The following is a 24,301-nucleotide window of genomic DNA, read 5'->3' as shown; positions in this document are numbered from 1 at the left end:
ACTGATTTTTAAAAAACGAAATATGGCCATTTTTCACAATTAAAATTTTCATGGCCAATTTTACTTTCTTTTGAAATTTTCCAGCTTTCCCACAGCAACCTTCTCTTCCCAACCCCCCCGGGAAATTTTCCAGTGTTTCATTTTTCATTGGAAAAAACACCTAAAAAACAAAAAAAAAGGTTTTCATTCCTTTAAATATTTTTTTCAAAAACGTGTTTACTATTTTCCAGCCAGCACTAATGATTACTTGTATTAGCTGCTACAGCAATACCAACAGTGAATTGGGAACAGGGCCACCCTGCGCCAGCCAATGTTCAAACGCATACGATGACACAGTCCTCGCTCCAAACCGCTCACAATTTGAGGCCTGAAAGCATCCTTATTCAGGAAAGCACTTAAGCACATGCTTAACTTTAAGCACACACTGAAACACTTTCCTGAATCACGGCCTAATTTAAGACAAGACACCAGTGAATGTTACAAACAATATGAGGAAAGGGGGAAGAGATCACAAAGCTAAGAACATGGGGTTCCATAGGCTGATGATGACCCCAATTCAGGAAAGCACTTAAGCATAGCTTTAAGCATGTGAGTAGGGCCCACTGACTTCAGTCAGACTTAAGCACATATTTAATTGCTTTCCTGAATTAGGGCCTACATATGCGATAGATGGTTCAACTATCCCACCAGTCCCTGCTGGCCCTTTACATAGCTCTTAGCCATTGACGGTAGGGATCACAATAGAAGCAAGCCTGGAGATGGAATTTGAAGAAGGGTTAGCAGGCTTTACAAGCTTGTTTGGAAAGGATACTCCTTCCATGTGTCGGGGTAGAGCAGAAGAAAAGGCTACGGGCTTGTGGGAGGATCAGTCGAGGGGTGGTTGTGGTGGGCACTGGGAGAGCACGGGGCAGGAATGGCAGAAGGTCCCTAAAAGTGGGGTGGCCACCAGATCCTGAACTTTGGCCCCGCCCCTCCACTGCCCCTTCCCCCTGAGGCCCTGCCCCCACGATGCCCCTTCCCCTGGAGCTCCCGCCCTCTCACCGCCCCTTCTCCCAAGGCCCCACCCTCACACCACCCCTTTTCTCCAAGCGCCAGGCCTCACATCACCCCTTCCCCCAAGGCCCTGCTCCTGCATGGCCTCTTCCCTGCACGACCCCACCCCCCGCTTGCTCCTCTCCTCAATGAGAATTTTTCCATAGGCTTCAATGGAAGCTGGATCAGATCCTCAGAGAGGTGGGTATGGAGAGAACAACATGGAAGGAAGTTTATCTTAGCAGCTTTACTTTGAATGAACTGGAAAGTGTGGAAAGCGTGTCAAACATCCACAAGCAATATCCAAGATAAGCAGCATTGGTCCTGAGACAAGTGATGTGCAGCCAAAATTTCAGCAAGCGGTTCCCACAAAAAATGTCTCCCTTAGTCTGTGATAAAGTTTAGGTACCAGAGATGCTTGTGTATGCAAAAAGGAAGAAAGAAGGACTGGGGAACACAACTATTTGTTTTTATAGTAAACACAAGTTCTCTCTCACTGGGGGGCAGGCATTACCACTGAGCAAACAAACTTCTACTATGTGTATTTTGCTGGAAATACATATACTTTGATCTTGAAAACTATATGGGGTAAAATCCAGGCCCCAGGAAAGTCAATGTGAGTTTTGTCACTGACTTGGATGGGGTCAGGATTTCACCCACGGAGTATACTGATAGCATAACGCAGTGATCAACTGGTATAATTTAAAGGGGGAGGGGGTGGAATGAGCTGAGAGCCTTAAGAGACCTTTACAAGCCAATGCAACTCAGAGCAACCTAGAGGCTGATCTAAATTGCACCAGGGGCCAAAACAGGAAAGCCACTTTATATCCACCCTCCCACCAATGTGTGCTAAACACAAATCCAGTGTGCCTGAGGATCTGGCCCAATGAGTGCAAAGGGGTGCAAACGGCTACCTTTTATGTAAAGACAAAGGAGACTTCAGATGTGATAGCATTTTATTCTCACTTTGCCCAGGTGAGGAAGAGTACTCAAGATGCAAGGCAGTGGAAAATCACACCCACAACGGTGGGCTGAATACAGAGAGCTATACTTCAGTTAACAATATGGAGCTATGTTTGAGATATGAAAGGGGATCCCGTCCATTAGTGTTTAAAAAATTCTGTTTGATGCAAAAATAAAAGCTTTCACTTTTGAACATCTTTGATGTGAGAGAGACAGATTCTGGGGGAGTTCTTGTCTGAAGTGATTATCAGCATTCCCTTTGAATCTTACTCCCTAGACAGACTTTTAATGTAAGGTAGATAATCACACTGAAGTGTGTATCAGCTCTAAGCCTTGCAAACCCAGCTTTGTGGCTTTTCAATTAAGTAATAATCTATAGTCAAACTCTCCTTCCCCAAGAAGGGGGGGGGGGGGAATGAGTAATTCCAAAACAAGAAATCCAGGTGAATCATTTAAAACAATTTTAAAGAGTCTTAATTGTAAAGTTTTGTCCAGTCAGTGATGCCAGTTTTTCTAAACGATAATGCAATCATTAAAGCATGAAGCAGTGTAAATTCCACAGGAACCACAAACATACCAAGAATATTTGAGCTAAATTTATCCAGACTTCTCGTTTCTAAGTTTGAATCTCTGCCCTGCTTCATTATTCATTATTTTACCAGAACTTGCAACTGTATGCAGCAAGGGATTATGGACAGTTTGCACTGAGCTTTTCCCAGTGAGTTCTGAGATTATGCCCTGTCACACTGCAAGCCATTTATTGGGTATTTGAAGTCTAAAATACAAAAAAGAAGACAGGGAAAATGAAGGGAAAGGTGGAGTTTAACATTCCCTAAGTACAATTTCAGTACAAGTCTTCATGAGGTACTCTGTTAACACAGTCTCCTCAAACACCGCTGTGAGGGAGGAAGTGCTATTATCCCCATTTTACAGATGGGAAACTGAGGCACAGAGCCACTAAGTGACTTACCCAAGGTCACATGGGAAGTTTGTGGCAGAGGAGAAAACTGAACCCAGACATCCAAAGTTCCAGATTAACCACTGCAAAAGCTCTTTCGCTTGTGCCAGCTAAGCACCTTAGAAACCTAGCATTTTAAACTCCTCGGAGAACAGACTTTTCCCTTTCTGTATGTAGGTGGCTATGTTACTGCTAACAGGAACACACAAGCAGAGAGGGAAATCCCACCTTTACGAGAGCACTCGATGGAAGGTACTAATAATATGTGCCTGCCCCAGCCTATAGCAAATGTATGGAAATACGTCATATTGAAAGAATTTCTGTGGTACTGCCAAGTGGAAGGAAAATTCTCCTTATTTTTCATTCTGCAACAGGAACCAATCCCTAGACAGCAGCAGTAGATCAGCATTACTAATGAAACCACAAAGAGGCAGTGAGAAAGGGGGGGGGGAATTGCTCATGGACACAATCTACCCTCTTACACATATGTGTATGACTCCAATGGATTTAAATGAGAGTTCTGTTCACGTATCCCAGGGATTAGTTGATATGTCCATGGCATATACTCAAAAAGTTAGATAAAAACAAATGCTCTTGCTGGAAGGTTGCAGTGTAACCCCATTTTATTTTGTAGAAAACTCCATGGTAACACACAAGAACCCCAAAACAGAGAGAGAGAAAACAGACTGCTCTCTAAGGCAACAAGATACAGCTCGCATCACCTTGCTTCCAGGAAACACCCCACCACAGTGATTGCTTGTGATTCCAACACAGTCCTTGATAAACCACATTAATAAGCAATTGACATAAAGAGTTCAGTCTTATGAAATCTACACCTTACAGCTGATACAGATTAAGGGTGAGGAAAAGTGGTCCTAGAATTGGGCAGAATCCAACAGCATTTGAGCATAAAAATGTGGCCCAGTGATTTAAAGTGGAGGTCAGCATAATTGGGAGTCTTGAACACAGGGCAGAGAGTAAAACCCTGAGTTCTAACCCTGGCTCTTGCAACCAACACATGCTACAGTTTTGGGCACATCATGATATTTCTCCATCTCAGTCTCCCCATCTGCAAAATGGGGACAATAATTCTTGCCTCGCTCGTGGGGCTGAATTAGTTAACACCTACACCACTCTTTGAAGGTGGATGTCACTTCTAAGTATTACTCTGGGGAGGTGTGGGTTTGCAAAGACTGCCAAATCAGCTACATAGTGACCCCTCCCCATCCCCAAAAAACCCCAGCATTGCTATTGTTATGATGGAAAAGCTATTTTAAACCAATCAGACTTTAAAGAAGGGTGAACTTTGCATTGTTTGCTCCATTTTATTTTTATATCACATTGTCATTAAAAGTTTGGCTGGATACAGTAAAAATAAACGTCATGGGTACAGTTTAGGTTTATGGGTTTAGCTGTTTTTATTAACTGCACTAAGGTCCCACTCCTCCAAACAGCAGGACTCTTGTGACAGCACTCAGGGAAAGACACCCGTACCAACACAGAACCACGCTGATTGCAGGGTCTGCCTGTGAGGGTCTCTTTACAGCATCAGGGCCTAAATGCCCTTCCCTACTATTCAGATCAGCCAACCTCCTTTGAGTTGGAATGAAGTACAGGTTCGAACCATATCAAAATATAAATACAAAATCAAACTATTATAGAAGATTTAGAATGGGATGGAACAAAAATCCCACCCCATTCTGCACTGCAAACATTTCCTCTGGGCTGGCTGTATTCTGAAGAGCAAAACACTGGTAGCATCTTTAGTGAAGCTGGCCTTAAAAGAAAAAAATCTGACCAAATGGCTCTGACCATCACTGAAGGTTTGACCGAACGCCTGTTGAAGTTAGTGTAAAGGCCCCCGTAAATTTCCATGGGCTTTGGAACAGGCCTATATAGTCTTTTTGACATTATGAAAAGTAACTATTCAGCACAATTCCTTTTGCAAGTGTCAATGTATACACAACACTATTGGCAAAATGGTAGCCAGGGTCGCGATTGTAAGTGTTGGATGTGCACACACGCCAGGCAATTAGTAATTTCATAATGTAACTAAGGACGGGGATTTTGTTTTTCACCAGATTGAACCCTGGCCCCCCAACTATTTTATCATCACATACTCGCAAGAGCATATATAAAAGTCCCATTTATATAAAAGTCCTGTTTGCGAAAGATTTTCCGATTGCCTCCCTTATATTGTTACCATTTCTTCTGTCAGGCTGCTTGAACTCCTATGTATTGGTTGTATATTGTATTAAAAACTAAGGATTTAAATAGGAAGTCTTGTTTCTTCTTGCCCAAATAAAGATCACACTTTCCCCAAGCAGTAAAACAACTGTATTTGGAGTTGTACCCTCTGCTCAGTCGACTCTGCTCCCAGAAATGTAGGAGTGGAAGGGATCTTGAGAGGTCATCTAGTCCCGTGGTTCTCAACCAGGTGTATGTGTACCCCTGGGAGTATGCAGAGGTCTTCCAGGAGGTACATCAACTCATCTAGATTTTTTACTACAGGCTACATAAAAAGCACTAGCTAAGTCAGTACAAATTGAAATTTCATATAGACAATGACTTGTTTGTACTGCTCTATATACACTGAAATGTAAGTACAATATTTATATTCCAATCGATTTATTTTATAATTATATGTTAAAAATAAGAAAGTCAGCAATGTTCCAGTAACAGTGAGCTGTAACACTTTTGTATTTTTATGTCTGAATTTTTTAAGCAACTAGTTTTTACGTGAGCTGAAACTAGGGGTGCACAAGAAAAATCCGCCTCCTGAAAGGAGTACAGCAGCCTGGAAAGGTTGAGAACCACTAATCTAGTCCATCCTCCCCTGCAGGACCATGTATAACTAGATCATCCCTGACAGGTGGTTGTGTAACCTGTTTTTAAAAATCCCCATTGATGGGGGTTTCACAACCTCCCTGGTTAACCTAATCCAGCACTTTACTGTCCTTATAGGTAGAAAGTTTTTCCTAATATCTAACCTAAACCTCTCTTGCTGCAGAGTAAGCGGATTACTTCTTGCCCTACCTTCAGCAAACATGGCAAACCACAAATAGCTATTCTTGGAGTACAATTTTTGAACTGTTTTAAACCCACTTTATAGTAATTTCATCTAGAACACATTTCCCTCGGTTGCTTATGAGAATGTCAGGTGGGACTGTGTGAAAAGCTTCACTAAAAATCAAGGTATATCATCACTAAAAGTCAAGGTATATCACGTCTACTGCTTCCCCCCATCCGCTAAGCCAGTAACCCTGTCAAAGAAAGAAAGTAGATTGGTTTGGTATGATTTATTCTTGACAAATCCATGTCGGCTATTACTTGTCACCCTATTATCCTCTCGGTGCTTACAAAGAATTTACTATTGATGCTCTTAGATATGTTTGAATCAGTGTAGACATCTGTATTTCTTTTTGCAAGGTTCTACTTATCCTCTTTACCATCTCGTCCACTTCCATGGCCTCTCATTCCTTTTACAGCGTCTTTCTTCACAGTGTGGGTTTGGACCAGGTTATATTATCCAGCGTGTGTAGCAGTAGATTCCTATTTTAAGATCAGCTGGTTTTCCTTCCAGTTCATGCGCATGCTGGTGGGATTTGTTCTCTGCATTACCATTATGTGCTTTATAGTCACTGAGATACATTTTGAGCCAGCATAAGTTAGTCTCAGTTTGGTCCTGAGAGCATCTGGCTTCTGTAAACTGGATCCTTTGTAACACCTAGGTTATGATTTGGAAGGAGACGCTCACCTGGTCTGTTTGTCTTACTAAATTTCGATTGTCTTAATTGGCTCGTCTTCAGTAACTGGGTGAGGAATAGTTCCCTCGCTTGCATGAACTGTTGTATTATATTCCGTGAGTTGTTGCTCTATTTGTGCCTCCTTATCAGAGCAACATGTCCAGGTCCAGCTCCTGCTAGCTCCTGTGCCTGGCTCCTAGTCAAACCCCCTTCCCTTCATTGCCCCTGGCTTCCTGCCCCTCGGGAGGCTGCCGGCTTCTCCAGTTTTGTGGATGTGTTCCTGATTCCCTGCTGCATGTCTCTCCTCTTTGCAGCGGGGCACGGGTTCAAGAGATGCAGAGCCAATCTACCGCTAATAGTTGTTTTTTGTTTTTGTTTTGCTTTGCTCACTATTGTATAAATGTCGGCCCCTGTAAGCGTACAGCACCAACGAGGCTAAGTCACTGAGCAATGATTAGGAGTGCAATCGCAGATGCGTCCTACTCACAAAGGCCAAGATGTTCAAAAGTGACTCATTATTTTGGATGCCTCCATCATTTTTAGGCACCCACCTTGAGACACCTTGAAGGTGCCTGTTTTTTAAGAATATGCTGAGCGTCTGCCCTCTGAAAATCAGCCCCCTTCAAGGTGTCAGAGAACTGAGGCACCAAAATCACTAGTCACTTTTGAAAATCTTGGTCAAGATAATTGTGAATGTGCAATGTGCTGCCTTGGTATCACACAGCATCTTTATGTGACAGCAAGCAATCTCAATGCATTCTAAACAAAGCTGAATTTCTGTTAGCTTTTGGGCCTCCACCAAATCTCACCACTTCTGTATATGGTCTACATTTCAAGAGGGTTAAAAATAAAACCTGGTTACTGCTGTGTAAGGGCACTTCCTATTTCTGCTTGCTGTTTCCTACTTCTGTTTCTGGAGGGCATGCACAATAAGTCCAGCTCACATAGCAACTTGGTTTTTTTGCTTGTAGGATTATTTTTGATTCACCGCTTGCCCCCAAAGACCTCAGAGTCAGAAGCAGGAAGAAAAAAAAGTTCATGATTCGTTTATTCTCATTCCTATTCCATAAACTTCAAACTAAGACCACTTACAGTGCTTCTGTAGTGCATTGCCCACCCCAAGTGCATCCAATTCATCCTCACACCACCACCCTGTCTTCCAGATGGGGAAGCTGAGAGCAACTGTGAGCCTTTTGCTGAAGGCTATTCAGTGCATCATGACATGGCTGGGTCTCGAATGCCAGTGCCCTGACCCCTAGCCCTGTGCTATAACCATGATCCCTTTCTGCTGGCATAACTCCTCCTTGTAAAACGTTACACAGAGAACATTTAGATCCACTACTGTTAATGGAACTTCAAAACCTGTGTCCGCCCTGCCCCCCCCAAATCATTCAGCAGTAAAGATTTATGAACAAAAAACCTACAAAACAGTCACAGTAATAAGTGCAAGTCCCTGCCCTTGACATTAAAGGAAACACAGTCAACCAGGCAGAATTTTCCAGAAATAAAAACAAAGGTCTAATCTGGAGGCATCACATATGTTAACGCCCAGGGTTATGTGGACTTCAGCTATTTTTATTGCTAGGAGGCAGTCACTAGTTGCTGCTGTAGACTTTTATTTTCTAAACTGATGTAAAGTTGGTGCCAGACTAACAGGACTAGTGGTTTAAATTTGCAGAAACAGCACGGGCAGGAACACTGTAAACATTGTAAGGAGAGTGATAACTTTAGATAAGCTATTGCCAGCAGGAGAGTGGGGTGGGGGGAGGTATTTTTTCATGCTTTGTGTGTATAAAAGATCTTCTACACTTTCCACAGTATGCATCCGATGAAGTGAGCTGTAGCTCACGAAAGCTTATGCTCAAATAAATTGGTTAGTCTCTAAGGTGCCACAAGTACTCCTTTTCTTTTTGTAAACTCTCTCTCTCTCTCTCTCCCGCCCCCTGCCCCCTTCCCCCATCAGTGTGCTTCAGCGGGAGAGGACAGCTCAGCCTCTCGCCTGCTATTAGTGAGGGGGCCGGTACTGATGGGGGCACCTACCCACTAGAAAAGGGGCTGAGCCAAAGGCTGCTTAAGGCACCAGAGTCTCTCTTCCACATTTGCAAATCTGACCCCCAATGCAAACAGAGCAGAGATGGAGAAGGGGGCCTCTTCTTCAAGGAAAGCCGTTCATATATGGATTATGCTGCTACTAAGTAACCAAAAGTAGTTACTATCTAATGGCGTGTGAAATTTTCTCTGAGAAATTGCTTTGCAGAGTTAACTATTTCATGAGGAAGCCACTTAAAATGACCCTGCGAGATCTCACAAGCGAAGCAAGGTCAGGGTGGGTCACGGCTTGGATGGGATACCTACAGGAAAGACTTTTCCGTGATGCAGGAAGTGGGGTTGGTGATGTGCAGGCAGCTCATTTTCATCTGAGTCAGGCTGTGTCTACACTTAAAATGCAGCAGCACTGCCAGAGCGCTTCAGTGTAGACCCTCACTGTAGTGGCAGGATGGGTTCTCCCATCACACTGGTTCATCCGCCTCCCCAAGAGGTAGTAGCTAGGTTGATGTAAGAATTCCTCCATCAACACTATGCTGTCGACACCAGGGATTAGGTCAGATTAACTATGTCGCGCAGGGGTGTGGATATTTCACACCCCTGAGCTATGAAGTTGGGTCAACCTGACTTGTCAGTGTAGACCAGCCCTCAGTTCTGAATTAATGCCCTAGCATGATTGTAGGCGCCTCTGTAATGACAGGAATGCTACCTTTCAGGTGAAATAAAAAGGTGGATTGGGCCACACATGGTCAATCAAAGATCTTCTTGCATTTTTCAAGAGACATAAGGGCATTAAACCTCTGGGCCGCTCTGAATTCCAACTCATGTAATTATGCTCTGGCCACCTAAATCTGCAGGGCAAATTTATGTTCTTTTTTCTTCAGCTCCTACCCTATACTGTAATGCAATGTGTCTCTGTGCCGTTGGACAGCTGATGAATTCCAGTGGTGGGCAGCATGATCCTTTTACTGTACAGACTTGTCTCAGTGGGGGGTTGTAAGGGTTTAATTAGTTAATTTTTGTAAAGTTGCTATGGAAATAAAAAGTATTATAATAGCGATCATTATTATTTCTTTAATATTAATCATTACTGAAACCAAGGAAGAGACTCTCTCAATGTTTTTGTAGTGTGGCCCAATTTCCCTTAGAAACCATCATACAGAGGTATCCTGGCCACTCTGGGGCTCAGGACCACATTTATTATTGTACCTAGACAGGCTTTACCAACAGAGGTGTCACTAAGTATTTTTCAAAGGAGAGCCCTGATGAATTCAATTAACAGTGATTACCTTTCTGTAGCTTTCTTGAATCATCCCATAGAATTTAATAGAGAATTATATCCCTGCTACAAAATTCTATAAAATTAGAAAAAACAGCACTCTAGAAAGGAACTAATTCTAATTATATAATTTGCAGAGTAACTTCTTTAGAACTCTACTGAGTTGCTGCAAAATCCCGTTTGGTTTCATCTCCATTAAATTCTATAGAACTTTTCAATAAGGGTAAAGATCTTTTGATTCACAAAAGGCAGGAATATCCCCCATATCCCTACACTTGCCCCATATGGGTCACAATGCTTCCTTTTAATAAGCATGATATTAATGTGTAATAGGGAGGGGAAGCAGAGGTGGGGTGGGAGTGAGTCAATTATTTAGACTGCTGAAAAAACAATAAATATTACTCTGCACCTCTATAATGCCTTCCATCTGAGGAACCCACCGTGTGTTACAGACATTGGCTAATTAAGCTTAGCAACATCCCTGTGAGGTAGCAAAGGCTATATAGGGAGCACTTCACATACCACTGAAATGCAGCTACCTCACAACTGGAGTAGAGCAGAAGTTTAGCTGGACACAAAACCAGCATACAAATTAGGGCAGGAATAACATACCAAGTTTAAACTGCAGGGGGAACTTAGATACACAGAATGGGAGAGATTCGCTGCTGGTCTAACTTGTCACAGCTCCACTGAAGTCAACGTAGCTAGGACAATATGCTCCAGCTTGAGGATCTGCCCCAATGTTCAGATTTCATGAAAAGTGGCCTAGGATTGTAAGGCTGGTAAGTGATCAGAACACAAGTGTGATTTCTCATCTGACAGAAGGGGCTTCCAGCAGCACATGGCCTCCAGTACCCTCCTGGATGCAGTAGCCAGTTACTGAGCCAAAAGACCATTACACTATGTGTTAGAAGCCACCATTCATATACTGACCAGAGCTACCCTGCTCAGCTTGTGAGAGCTGATTGGATCCCAGCATAAGATGACAGGACTACAAGAAATACCTCTACTGGAATCCCTGATATTTACAGATGAGATGCTATGGCCTATTATTATTCCCAGTGGTTCATGCACAATGAAAGCAGCCGACACCATCTGCATGAAAAGCATGAAAACAATATATTCACATGTGAAGGTTTAATGACTCACTGCATTCCAGCATTCAAGTTAGGTAAGTAAATCCAAATGGCGAACAAGGACCATCTAATCTAAGGAGTGGAATGACTAGCTGACATAATTCATCCTTGGGAGAAACTAAGCAATCCTTAACCAAAATAAGTTTAAAAACATACAGCATACACACAGGGAGCAAACTTCCTGAAGTAGTACATGATTGAAAACCTAACCTCAATACCACATGGCCAATCTTCCCTATCCCTACAATTTCTTACACACACAATTCTATGTATAGTGGTTATACTGGTGTGCTTTGTACACTACATGTTACTTGTAACTTACAGCACATTTTACACAACAAAGCAATATAAAAATTTCCATGAAGAAAGCCAGCTTCTTCATGGAAATTCTTTTCTATCATTAAATAGAAAAACAGTTTATAGCTTTTTTTCCCCTTCCCACCTCATTATTTACACACAGACAAACTTGTTTATTTACCTTCTCTTTGAAACACTGAGGAAAATCTGTCAAATCAGAATTACAGGCTAAAACTGTTGGTGATCCATTAAAGTCTGCTAATAGTTACAGCAGATTAAAATTCTTCTCATGGTTTATAATTTAGTATGCCAACAGAAATGAATTCAGATTTCCAGAAAGAGAGTTTAGACATACAATTAACAGTTTAAGGCAAATACCAGATTTAATCATTATTCCCAAGAGCTCCTGATCACTGTACAAAGATAAAGCTTTAAATATAGAAAAAAAAGCCACCACAAAATAATCATAATACATACGGGGAAAGGAAAGAGTTCCCGGAGCTCTGTGTGACACTGGTGCGAAATGTCTTTGATAAAGGTAAAAAGGCCTCTGAATAAAGTATCAGGCATTGCTTCATGGTTGCTGATAAAATCCAAAATAAGGTTGCTAAAACATTAGCCTCTTCTGAGCTTTGCTTACTCACTACCCAGCGTCAAAAACACCTTCATCCCACACTTCTAACGCAAAGACTGCATCCTTATGAATTGTTTATTATGGGGAAAAACACACTAATATAATAAGCCAAAGACTGGTTCTTGTTACTGAGACATAACTGTTTTTGACTTGGAGAAAATTAATGCTATTGTCCCGTGATTGACAATTTTGGCAACAAATATAATATTTGAAGAAGAAATTATCACACCAACAGAAACATACATCGCCTTTTAAAGAAGGATTTCTACCTATGGATTCAAAATATTATTATATAAACACAAATTTTCTAATCCATGCTAAGGATTTTTAACCTTAAATTATCAGTAGTTGCTGAATTAAAGCTTACAGTACAACAGGAGCAGGATCTGCTCAGCCTTAGGAATGATGCTCTGATTTTAAAAGCTTTGGTACCCTGAGCACATACGACATCAATAGCTGGCAGCACATTTGTATTCATGTGCTAAAAATTATGAACCTTATAACACATTTTTGAATCAATGATATGTGATAGAAATATTGACTAGTTCCACTTGTAAGGAACACTGTTCCTTCTTTATTAATAGATACATGCCATTCTTCTTGCAAGTAAAATTAACTGTTACATTTTGTAGATTCTTGAAGATATGGTCTTGGATATTCAAAGCAACTTAAGGGAATTAGGTGTTTAAATCTCATTGAATTCCAATGGGACCTGTGCACCTAAGTCCCTTGGGCACCTTCAAAAAATCAAAGTCTAAATATTTACTGCTGCTCCAAATAGGAAAGAAACAGCTGTTCCATTTACCATTTTGGTGCTCCATGTTGCACTCTCGGCTAACAGCGGATTCCTCAGTTCCCACGCACCAGTACATTCTGGGCTGCAGTTGCGAAGTTTCAATAAGCCAACTTTCTGCAGCATTTAAAATTAAATGGTGTTGTCAAAGTCAAACGAAATCTCTCCAGGTGCAGGATTGGAGTCACCGCTAGTTGTCACAGTCATGAAGAAACACCATCTGCCCTGCTTTAAAAAAAAAAGAAAAGAAAAGAAAAAGCAAACACCATAAATCATCCCAGCACAGGAACGGCAAGATGTTTATTCCTTTGCACATACAAAACGTGCTTCTCTAGATATTACCTTGCAAAAGTGCATTCATTTCATGCCAGTGTAAATACAATTTATTATATAATACTTTAGCTACCCATAGCGTGAATCAACAAAATAGCCTGACAATGTCTCCACACTCAAAAAAGGGGGCTAGTCTCAATTTCTCTCAGCCAAAACTACTAAAGAGACTACAGTCAGAGCTGGGATATTTTGGATAAGGATTGCAAATCTAGTTTCTGACTCTCAGTGGGCTAGTGTAAAGGCTGAGAACTGAAGTGGTGTATACCTGCTGGAGGGAATTCTTGAAAATTCCTAAAGAAATTCCACTTCAGAACCATCTTCAGTCATAAAAGAAGTCGAAATCTAAGCAGAAATTGTGGATCCCAGTAAGAGTGCACTTGAGAAACTCCATATTACCCCCAACAAATACTGTTCTGGTTACCAAAAAGGGGAAATCCTCTATGGAAGGAAAGAATACAAGGGGGAAAGAAGAGCACAAACTTTGTATCTAGACCAGTAATGCACAAGGATTTCATTGCAAAATAAACAACATTTTGCAGGAACATATCCAAGAAGCCATATTTGATTTCCAAGAGCTACAAATTGTTCGTTTCTTTTAACCACCCTGCAAAATTAGCAACGACCAGGGCATTGATTGTCTCACTCTCCCAGGGAATTTTGAAGTTCTTACCTGTTTAAAGTCGAGTCTCTGAAATTTTCTCTCTTTTTAAAAGTTTCCTGTCTAACACTGCTGTGGCATTTACAGTATGCACACAACTAGCATACTTTGTTCCTTTATTTTCTGCTTTCACTTTCAGTATGTAAATTATTTCATTAATGTAACAGAGCATCACTAAAAAGATCTGATTTTAATCCATTTCTTTCATGTCTGCTGCATGCCATCAAAGGCATGAAAGGAGGCCCCCAATTCAGCAAAGCACTTAAACATGTGCTTAACATTAAGTATGTGCTTATGTGCCATTAAAGTCAACGAGACTTAAGCAGATGCTTCAGTGCTTTACTAACTAGAGCTGTTTGTTGAATTGGGGTTTAAGAGCAAGGGCAGTACAAAATACACTCATCCTTCAATGGACCTGGATTCCGCTTCCTCACATTCCTCCTTCATTTCACAGGACTTTAAGTCCAGTTGGCAATGTGTTACAAAACCTGTGAATGGCAAGTGATTCATTTCTATGCAGAGGTTTGAGTCTGGTCCTACTTTATGTCCATACAGACAAATGCAATTTCTAGTGATCCCCACTTTGTGGAGCTTGTCTGGCAACAAAGACCAAATGCCCATTCCAGCTAACTGCTTGCCCTAAGGCTATGTGGATCAGTGGCATGTTAGATTTTAAAGGTCATATTGAATGGAATTTTTTGATGCTTTCAAAGCTAGGACATGCATTTTTGTGTGCTCCTTGGTTGCCAGTAAAATATGTTACAGCTTGTGGGAGTACCTGCGTGAGCCAATAACAATGTGATTGACCTGCTTTGGAATTAGACAGGGTAAATTCTACTAGCCAGTCGTTACAAGACAGGGAGTGTTTGCTTACCCTGCACATGTCTGATTTGACAAGTTCACCATTTTACAGATCCGATTGCAGTGATCATTTAATTCTAATGGTCTATATTGCGGCTGACCCAGGATTATACTCCCTGTAAACCTGTAGACAGAGAGCAGGGCCAGATTCACTAGATGGGTTATGTCTCTTGTGTGCCACTGAGGTGGGTGAAAAGAGCAGTAACCCAACTGCAAGTGGCCAGCAGAGTGTTTCTCTGTGGTAGAATTGCACTCTCTGCTGATGCATGTATACTGCAGCCAGTCCCTGCACCTCTGGCCCTTTTCCCAATGCAAGGGGTATCATTGGAGCAGGTAAGAGGCACGGCCGAGCCCTGCTATGCTATGCCATGCCAGTCCTCAACTGGTACATGGTCTGTTAAGGACCTCACATCAGCAGCATAACCTAGCGATGTTCGGCGGCAGCGCTAAGTGGCATCAGGCCCTGAGGATCAGGGAGCCATAACCTCCATGAAAAGAAAAGGAGGACTTGTGGCACCTTAGAGACTAACAAATTTATTTGAGCATAAGCTTTCGTGAGCTACAGCTCACTTCATCGGATGCATTCAGTGGAAAATACCTGATCACCCCCACTCCTCCCTTTTGTTCTATAAAGAGGATCTAGTCCATTATTTTCAAGGACCAACATGGGAATTATTAAATCAGCAGATAATTTGGGTCACTTCATGTGAAACCACCCAACAATGATGGGACAAACAACTTTGGGGGTTTCGTTTGTTTGTTTTTTAAGAAAACTAAAATAGCAAAAATATTTGCCAAATAACAGAGCATGTCATTTTGCAAACTATTAACACGGGGTTCTCTGCTTTCCAATGCCTGCAGTCCAAGATTTAGTGTGTGTGATATTTCTGCAGGGTTGAATGATTGACATCGCAGCCAGTGGCGGATTTAGAGTTAGTGGGGCCCTGTGCGCAGCTTCATTTTGGGGGGACCCCCTTGAGACCCAGCCAAGAAAAAGAACATTCTCTCTTATCTCCCCCACCCCCTATTTTTCATTCTTTTTTTCTTCATCCTCCTCCTATATTATAAGTAATAAGACGTAAATGACAATAAAGTGAGGTACCTTGATTGGGGCAGGAGGTTGGGGTGCAGGAGGGTGTGCAGGGGGTCAGGCTCTGGGAGGGAGTTTGGGTGCAGGCTCTGGGCTGGGGCAGGGGGTTGGAGTGTGGGAAGGGGTGAGGGGTTCAGGCTCTGGGAGGAAGTTTGGGTGTAGGGTGTGGGCTCTGGACTGGGGGTTGGGGTGCAGGAGGGGTCAGGGGGGCGGCACTTACCTTGGGCGGCACAGCTCCCAAAGTGACCGGCGCACCCCTCTGGCAGCAGCTCCTAGGTGAGGGGGGGAACCGGGGGTCACTGCGCACTGCTGCCTGCAGGCACTGTCCCTGCAGCTCCCATTGGCTGGAGCTCCCAGCCAATGGGAGCTGCGGAGTCAGTGCTCGGGGCAGGGGACAACGTGCGGGGACTCCCCCCTCCCCCCCACAGGGGCTGCAGGGACATGCCAGTTGCTTCCGTGAGCGGTGCAGCGCGGAGGGAGGGAGGCAACGCAGGCAGGGAGCCGCCTTAGCCCTGCTGCTGGCACATTTCTGCACGCCCCTTGCGGAGAGCGGGTCTCCGTGTGCTGCCTAGGGCAGGGGCAGCATGTGGAGCCACCTCCGCCCCACCAGGGGCACGCAGAGACATGCCAGCAGCCGTCAGCTTCCGGGAGCAGCATGGGGCCACTGGCCACCAGCCACCGAATGCAGGCAACCTGCCTGCCTGAGCCCTGCTGCGCTGCCGTCAGGGACCCGGGGGCAGGTTGTCAGATGAGATTTGTCCTGCATTTTGGGGGGCCTCCTGTCACTGGGGGCCCCGTGCCACCGCACTCTTTGTTTCACAGTAAATCCACCTCTGATCACAGCTCAAATTCATCTTGATCATAACTCCACTGAGTTACATCAAGCATGAATCTGCAGAGCAGAGCAGAGACTAGTTCAGTCTTTCTTTCCAGCACACATTCAGACTTATGTGGCATTTCTTTGCAGTACAATCCATGGCACACAGTCGCACAATTTCAGAAATTGTGGGGGAAACTAATTTTTGTTTTCTGGACTTAGTGCCCATTAGATATTTGAAAATCATCCCAGTCATGATTTCAGGAACTCCTAATCCAGTCACTCTCCCCTATAGTGACCCCAGGGCGGGGGGGAACGACGGGACGGACTGTGTCTTTAAAAATCAATTTCATTTAATCTGAGACTACAAAATGCCTTAACCATAATTATATTATTATTGCATGGTCTCAATACAAGACTGAACTAAGGTTGTTGGGATGTTTTACATATGCATTTCTATACCTTAACACCTTTGAATTTCTTTTATGTATAACCTGAATTTCCTGGATTTGTCATGGTTGGTTTGGGGAACACCACTATAATGCTTTTTACCCTTAAGTTACTGATACATACACTCAACTTTTAACTCCAATAACATAGGTTTTGTCCTGGAATGTATAGTAACTATTGACTATTAGACAGGCTGGTCTTACACAAGATTCTGTAGTTTCTGCGAGATTCCTCTCAGCAGGACTAGGAGCAAGGAGCAATATATTTTAATGCAGATTTAGATTCCATTCAGCATCTGCCCAGCTTCTCCTTCAAGATTCACTAGCAGGCAAATGGCTCACTTTTAGAGATAGGCTAAAGGAATTATTGCCAATTTTTAAAAATAAAATGGTATAAAATATTTTGCATTCACAGCCCTTTTCATCCAAAGATCTTAAAACACTTCATAAACATTCATTAAGTCTCACAATACCCCTGTGAATGTATCAGACCCATTTTGTAGGTAAGTACATTGAGGCACATAGAAGTGCAATGACTTGCCCAAGATTACTCACCAAGTCAAGAGCAGACTGGAATAGCATCTTGAGTCCTTTGCTCAAACCAATGCGTTTGAAAACAATGTTATGCCACATCCAAGACCAGGGATGGTGTCAGAGGTATTCACAAGGTAATATTGTGGAGCATGAATGTGGATGAAGCATTGTGAGGACGTAGTCACACTCAGAAGAGGTATTAATACCTACCAAGGCAACGAGAAGAGAATGTGGCTCTTGGTATTTGGTTAGGGCAAAATCCCTGCTAAACAGCAATCCATCTTTGGTCTTTATAGGAAGCCAATGTATCCTCAGCTGTCTTGGATCACCAGAAACTCTGTGAAGAAAAATAGAATCCAATTACTTCTATAGAATCATAGGACTGGAAGGAACCTCAAGAGCTCATCTAGTCTAGTGCCCTGCAACGACATGCTGGCAGACACTAATATCGCTCATCACGTGTAATAAAAGCAGACAGAGTGAAAAATAAAGCACCCAATGCTTATTTAGATAAAGAATGTTAGAAACATACAAAAAAATAACAGAAGTTGGAAACAGAAGAGAGTTTGTATTCAAGGCCAACCCTTTGTACCTGTTGCATTCTCCACTGGATTGCCACTTTTCTCCTAATGTCCCATGTGACTAAATCAGTTGTCACAATACCATGACATTGCACCTCATCTTTCAACTTAAGTCATTTGTCGAGGACTTTTTTAAGTGCTCCGCAAGTGACACATGTCAAAATTGGGAATCTACCTCAAGTTTTGGGATAAGTGACAATGCATTTGTACACTGTTTCACTGGTTTCAGAGTAACAGCCGTGTTAGACTGTATTCGCAAAAAGAAAAGGAGGACTTGTGGCACCTTAGAGACTAACCAATTTATTTGAGCATGAGCTTCCGATGAAGTAAACTGTTTCACTGGTCATAGCAGCAGAGAGAGGGAGAACTAGTGGTCAGAGCAAGGACTCCTGGGTTCTGTTTCCCCCTCTGACAAAAGTATGCTGTGTAACCTTAAGCAAATCACGGGTAAATTCTATGTGCATCCATTTGGGGATTGGTCCTGCTTTGAGCAGGGGGTTGGACTAGATGACCTCCTGAGGTCCCTTCCAACCCTGATATTCTATGATTCTATGATTCTATGATTTCCAAATCTGCAAAGTGGTTATATTATTTATCTCCCTCCAGACACATAGTAGCATTTGATTAATTACTATTTATGAAGCACTCTGAGATTACTGTCTGAGAAGTCTATATAAGTGGAAAGTAATAATAATAATAAATACTCTGTACTATAAAAGTGAAGTGTTTCTATTCTGGAGCCCCAAAGTGCTTCCTGATGGCTGTTGTAATGGTGATTGTATAAAAAGAAGTTTTTCCTTAAAGCTAATATAGGCTATTTCCCTTCAACAACCAGCTTTCAGGAAAGGACAACAGCTTCCTGCTTATGACTTATTTAACCCAAACATTTCCTTTATGGATCCCAAATTTAGGTTCTATTAAAAAAGACCCCAAACAATCCACATTTATAGAAATGTTTTCTTCTCGTGAACCTCTTCTCACCCTTTTATTTCTCCTGAGCACCAGACTGAGACAGGCCCTGAGTTTCTAATCACATAGGCATGTATTTAACTTTACTCACATAAGAAGTTCCAGTGATATCAATGTGAGCTTTTACATGAGTAAAATTAACCATATGCTTAAATGTCTGGAAGCTTGGGGCCTTAGACCATAAGGAAAAGGGATCTAGACTTGTTGTGTGCTATGTAATATGTTGCCTGTCTTTATTATTCTATACAAACACATATAGAATAAACAAAAGGCGAAACAGACGAGTATAATTTCCTCTTTCAGAGCAGGTGAAAAGCAAACAATGTGGCCAGCATAAACGGTTAAAAATAAATTCGATCTTTAAAATTCTGATGAGAGCGGGTGAAGAAATGATTTGCCCTCCCCCCCAAAAAAATATTTTGGCAGAAACAAACTTTTCTTTTTAATTAAAAAAAAAATTAAAACCCTAAAGTTTGTTTTTTCAACAAAAACCTGAAAAAGTCCAAAGAAAAACATTTGGTCATGAAAATTAACCCTTTGTCAAAAAGCCACTTTTCACTGAAAAAAACAATATTAGTGCAAGCTATTCAGCTAGCTCGCATTCTGCGTAACAAAGATAAGGAAAGTGGTTATCCCGCCAGGGTCCCTTTGACTGCGGATTACAAAAGAGCAGCCACAATGTAAGAAGTCCAAACGCACACACCACAGGGCCAAGCCGCTTCAAACCTCAGGTGTGACTATCCAGCTGCTATTTAGGCGCGACACCTCATTCGCCATAGGCCTGGCAAAGTTATGGAGCAGAGTGTGCCCCATTGGGCACTGGGTCCCTTTCAAGAGCCTGCCCTGTCCCCAGCCTGGGGAAACACTCCTCTTCCCTATGGCAGCATCCCCTCCTCCAGGACCGACTTCAAGCCCCTTTTCAATGCAGTTTGTGCCCTTCAAGAGCACCCAGCTGGAGCGCTGCTGTAAGAAGGCAGGTGTGTGTTTGCCACAGCAGTGCCCAGCGCGGGGAGGGGCATTCAGGAGCAGGGCGCCCGTACTATGCTGATGAGGGCCAGATAAATACCCTCGGGAGACCCCGGCTTCCCCCTCCACGAAGGGGAAACTCCTGCTGCAGAGGGCAGGAGGTTGCCAGCCCTGCTGCGGGGTGGGGGGGCCCTGCAAGGGGAAGAAGCAGAAGCAGAAGCAGAGAAACCCGGCGCAGCCCAGCGGGGACCCCGCGAAGCCACTGTACCTCCTGTCTCCCCGGCGGGGCAGCGTCCCTGCGAGGCGGGGGCACCGCTCGGGGCTGCGGGGCCGGGACGCCGCCGCCGGCTGCTCCGGCCACAGCGACTTTCGGGCTGGGGCTGCTCGGGGGGGCGGCGGGGCGGGCGAGAAGCGAGCGAGGAACCAGGGCTGTGCGCAGCCTGCCGGGGCAGCCAGCACTTCCTCAATCCAGGGAGCAGCGGGGGGGGCTGAGTGTGTGTGTGGTTGGGTGTGGGGGGAGGAGAAAGGGGAGTGTGGGGGGGTGAGTGTGAGGGGGGGGGAGGAGAAAGGGGCATGGGTGGGGGGCTGAGTGTATGGGGGTGAGTGTGAGGGGAGGGGGGAGGAGAAAGGGGCGTGGGTGGGGAGTTGAGTGTGTGTGTGGTTGAGTGTGGGGGGAGGAGAAAGGGGAGTGTGGGGGGTGAGTGTGAGGGGAGGGGGGAGGAGAAAGGGGCATGGGGGGGGCTGAATGTGTGGGGGTGAGTGTGAGGGGAGGGGGGAGGAGAAAGGGGCATGGGTGGGGGGCTGAGTATGTGTGTGGTTGAGTGTGGGGGGAGGAGAAAGGGGAGTTTGTGGGGGGGTGAGTGTGAGAGGGGGAGGAGAAAGGGGCGTGGGTGGGGGGCTGAGTGTGTGTGTGGTTGAGTGTGGGGGGAGGAGAAAGGGGAGAGTGTGGGGGGTGAGTGTGAGGGGAGGTGGGAGGAGAAAGGGGCATGGGTGGGGGGCTGAGTGTGTGTGTGGTTGAGTGTGGGGGGAGGAGAAAGGGGAGTGTGTGGGGGTGAGTGTGAGGGGAGGGGGGAGGAGAAAGGGGCATGGGTGGGGGGCTGAGTGTGTGGGGGTGAGTGTGGGGGGGGAGGAGAAAGGGGCATGGGTGGGGGGCTGAGTGTGTGTGTGGTTGAGTGTGGGGGGAGGGGAAAGGGGAGAGTGTGGGGGGTGAGTGTGAGGGGAGGGGGGAGGAGAAAGGGGCATGGGTGGGGGGCTGAGTGTGTGTGTGGTTGAGTGTGGGGGGAGGAGAAAGGGGAGTTTGTGGGGGGGTGAGTGTGAGGGGAGGTGGGAGGAGAAAGGGGCATGGGTGGGGGGCTGAGTGTGTGTGTGGTTGAGTGTGGGGGGAGGAGAAAGGGGAGTGTGGGGGGTGAGTGTGAGGGGAGGGGGGAGGAGAAAGGGGCATGGGTGGGGGCTCAGTATGTGTGTGGTTGAGTGTGGGGGGAGGAGAAAGGGGAGTGTGGGGGGGTGAGTGTGAGGGGAGTGGGGAGGAGAAAGGGGCGTGGGTGGGGGGCTGAGTGTGTGTGTGGTTGAGTGTGGGGGGAGGAGAAAGGGGAGTGTGTGGGGGTGAGTGTGAGGGGAGGGGGGAGGAGAAAGGGGCATGGGTGGGGGGCTGAGTGTGTGGGGGTGAGTGTGGGGGGGGAGGAGAAAGGGGCATGGGTGGGGGGCTGAGTGTGTGGGGGTGAGTGTGGGGGGGGAGGAGAAAGGGGCATGGGTGGGGGGCTGAGTGTGTGTGTGGTTGAGTGTGGGGGGAGGGGAAAGGGGAGAGTGTGGGGGGGTGAGTGTGAGGGGAGGGGGGAGGAGAAAGGGGCATGGGTGGGGGGCTGAGTGTGTGTGTGGTTGAGTGTGGGGGGAGGAGAAAGGGGAGTTTGTGGGGGGGTGAGTGTGAGGGGAGGTGGGAGGAGAAAGGGGCATGGGTGGGGGGCTGAGTGTGTGTGTGGTTGAGTGTGGGGGGAGGAGAAAGGGGAGTGTGGGGGGTGAGTGTGAGGGGAGGGGGGAGGAGAAAGGGGCATGGGTGGGGGCTCAGTATGTGTGTGGTTGAGTGTGGGGGGAGGAGAAAGGGGAGTGTGGGGGGGTGAGTGTGAGGGGAGTGGGGAGGAGAAAGGGGCGTGGGTGGGGGGCTGAGTGTGTGTGTGGTTGAGTGTGGGGGGAGGAGAAAGGGGAGTGTGTGGGGGTGAGTGTGAGGGGAGGGGGGAGGAGAAAGGGGCATGGGTGGGGGGCTGTGTGTGGGGGTGAGTGTGGGGGGGGAGGAGAAAGGGGCATGGGTGGGGGGCTGACTGTGTGTGTGGTTGAGTGTGGGGGGAGGAGAAAGGGGAGTGTGGGGGGGTGAGTGTGAGGGGAGTGGGGAGGAGAAAGGGGCGTGGGTGGGGGGCTGAGTGTGTGTGTGGTTGAGTGTGGGGGGAGGAGAAAGGGGAGTGTGTGGGGGTGAGTGTGAGGGGAGGGGGGAGGAGAAAGGGGCATGGGTGGGGGGCTGTGTGTGGGGGTGAGTGTGGGGGGGGAGGAGAAAGGGGCATGGGTGGGGGGCTGACTGTGTGTGTGGTTGAGTGTGGGGGGAGGAGAAAGGGGAGTTTGTGGGGGGTGAATGTGAGGGGAGGGGGGAGGAGAAAGGGGCATGAGTGGGGGGCTGAATATGAGTGTGGTTGAGTGTGGGAGGAGGAGAAAGGGGAGTGTGTGGGAGGGGTGAGTGTGAGGGGAGGGAGGAAGGAGAAAGGGGCATGGGTTGGGGGCTGAGTATGTGTGTGGTTGAGTGTGGGGGGAGGAGAAAGGGGAGTGTATGTGTACGTGTCATTTTACATGCACACAGAGGTATATAAGGGGATTGGGCAGTGTTTTACGCCCGCTTTGCCAATGTGGCCACTCTCACAATTTGATTAAGGGCTTATCTGCACAGTGCTTTAGTCCGCACCAGAAGGGTGTAAAGTTTAGACTGCACTTGCATGTCGCACAAACTGGCCCTTGTGAGCCCTGCTGGCATGCATTAAAAGTTCTGTTCTGTGCGTAGTGCTGTCTAAAACACTAGGAAACTTTTTGTGCACACCAGCAGGATCAGTTAGTGCACAACACGCTAGCGTGGACTAAAATTGACATCCCTCCAGTCCACATTAAAGATTAGATGCTTTTCTAAAAGATAGGGTCTAGGAATTATTGTTGGGAAGCGTTATGGCCTGTGTTATACAGGAGGGCAGACTAGATGATCACAGTGAACCCTTCGGTCTTTGGAATTGATGAATCATGTAGACAAGTTTTCTAGTATTTAGTATTTTTCTGAAAGCCCCCCCTCCTGGAGTTCTACAATTGCATGAAAAACTCAGATTTAATTTTTTAAAAATATATGCACTTCTGTAACCATAAAGGCAAATAAAAATTCAGAATTTATTATTTTTATAATTCCTGTGATTTTTATGCCAATGTCATGATTTTTTCTGGCCTCATGCATGATTTTTTCGTGTTTGAGCCTGGCAATCAGTATTGCCAAAAGTCCTGCGGCCGCCCCCGAATCATGAGATTGGCTTAAAAAACACGAAAACTTTAAACAAAAACATTTTGTCATTTTGACACAACAGGCCAAATTCAGATGATGTGAAAGGAAGGTTAGTGAGTGGGTGCAAGTCTGATCACAGTGACGGGTGGGGTCACGGAGGCCCCCTTGGGGCTGTCACCTGATGTGCTAAGACTACCCCTGAGCCCGTTTTCCCTGCCAGCTTGGGACTTCAGTACCCTCTCTGGTTGAGCCAGACATGCTAGCCTGCTACAAACACAGACCCAGGTCTGAACCACGTCCCCCACAAGCACAGGGTTGGTTTTTTTGTTTCATCCCAGTCTCTCTCCTGCAGTTTTTATTTGGGCAAAACCCACTGTCTCTAATGGAAGGTTTACCGGATGACAGGCTACTGCAAGAGTGGGCCCACTACATCCTCACTGTTGCTTACCTTTTCTTAAAGGGGCCATGTCAAGCAGTTTAGGCTAAAATTGTAGGGCAGGACGTGTATATGGAACAGGGAAGCAGCGGGAATGGGTCAGAAGAGCTTTGTTTTATCAGGCACTTACTAGCTACAGGATGATAGGGAAAAATAAAGGCCCTGGCTCCCAACCAGGGACTAGGGCTAGCACTGTGGTAGCAATG

The 24,301-nt window shown here is 45.3% G+C and overlaps 1 protein-coding gene and 1 pseudogene across 1 annotated transcript in view; both read right to left on the bottom strand.

The window, feature by feature from the left end:
• Positions 1-20,508, bottom strand: part of LRRK1 (leucine rich repeat kinase 1) — a 108,899-nt gene extending 88,391 nt beyond the window's left edge. The window contains exons 1-3 of the mRNA XM_074966549.1: positions 20,411-20,508; positions 17,837-17,963; positions 12,897-13,112 (exon numbers count right to left, since the gene is read on the bottom strand). Of these exons, the coding sequence (XP_074822650.1) occupies positions 12,897-12,963 (67 nt within the window). The 5' untranslated portion in view covers positions 12,964-13,112; positions 17,837-17,963; positions 20,411-20,508. The remainder of the gene's footprint in view (positions 1-12,896; positions 13,113-17,836; positions 17,964-20,410) is intronic.
• On the bottom strand, positions 6,310-7,809 carry LOC141994631 (centromere protein H-like; annotated as a pseudogene).
• Positions 20,509-24,301: the final 3,793 nt, after the last annotated feature.

Source organism: Natator depressus, chromosome 10, assembly GCF_965152275.1.
Source record: "Natator depressus isolate rNatDep1 chromosome 10, rNatDep2.hap1, whole genome shotgun sequence".
Classification (NCBI taxonomy): domain Eukaryota; kingdom Metazoa; phylum Chordata; order Testudines; family Cheloniidae; genus Natator; species Natator depressus.
This window is presented reverse-complemented; position numbering and strand designations above follow the sequence as displayed.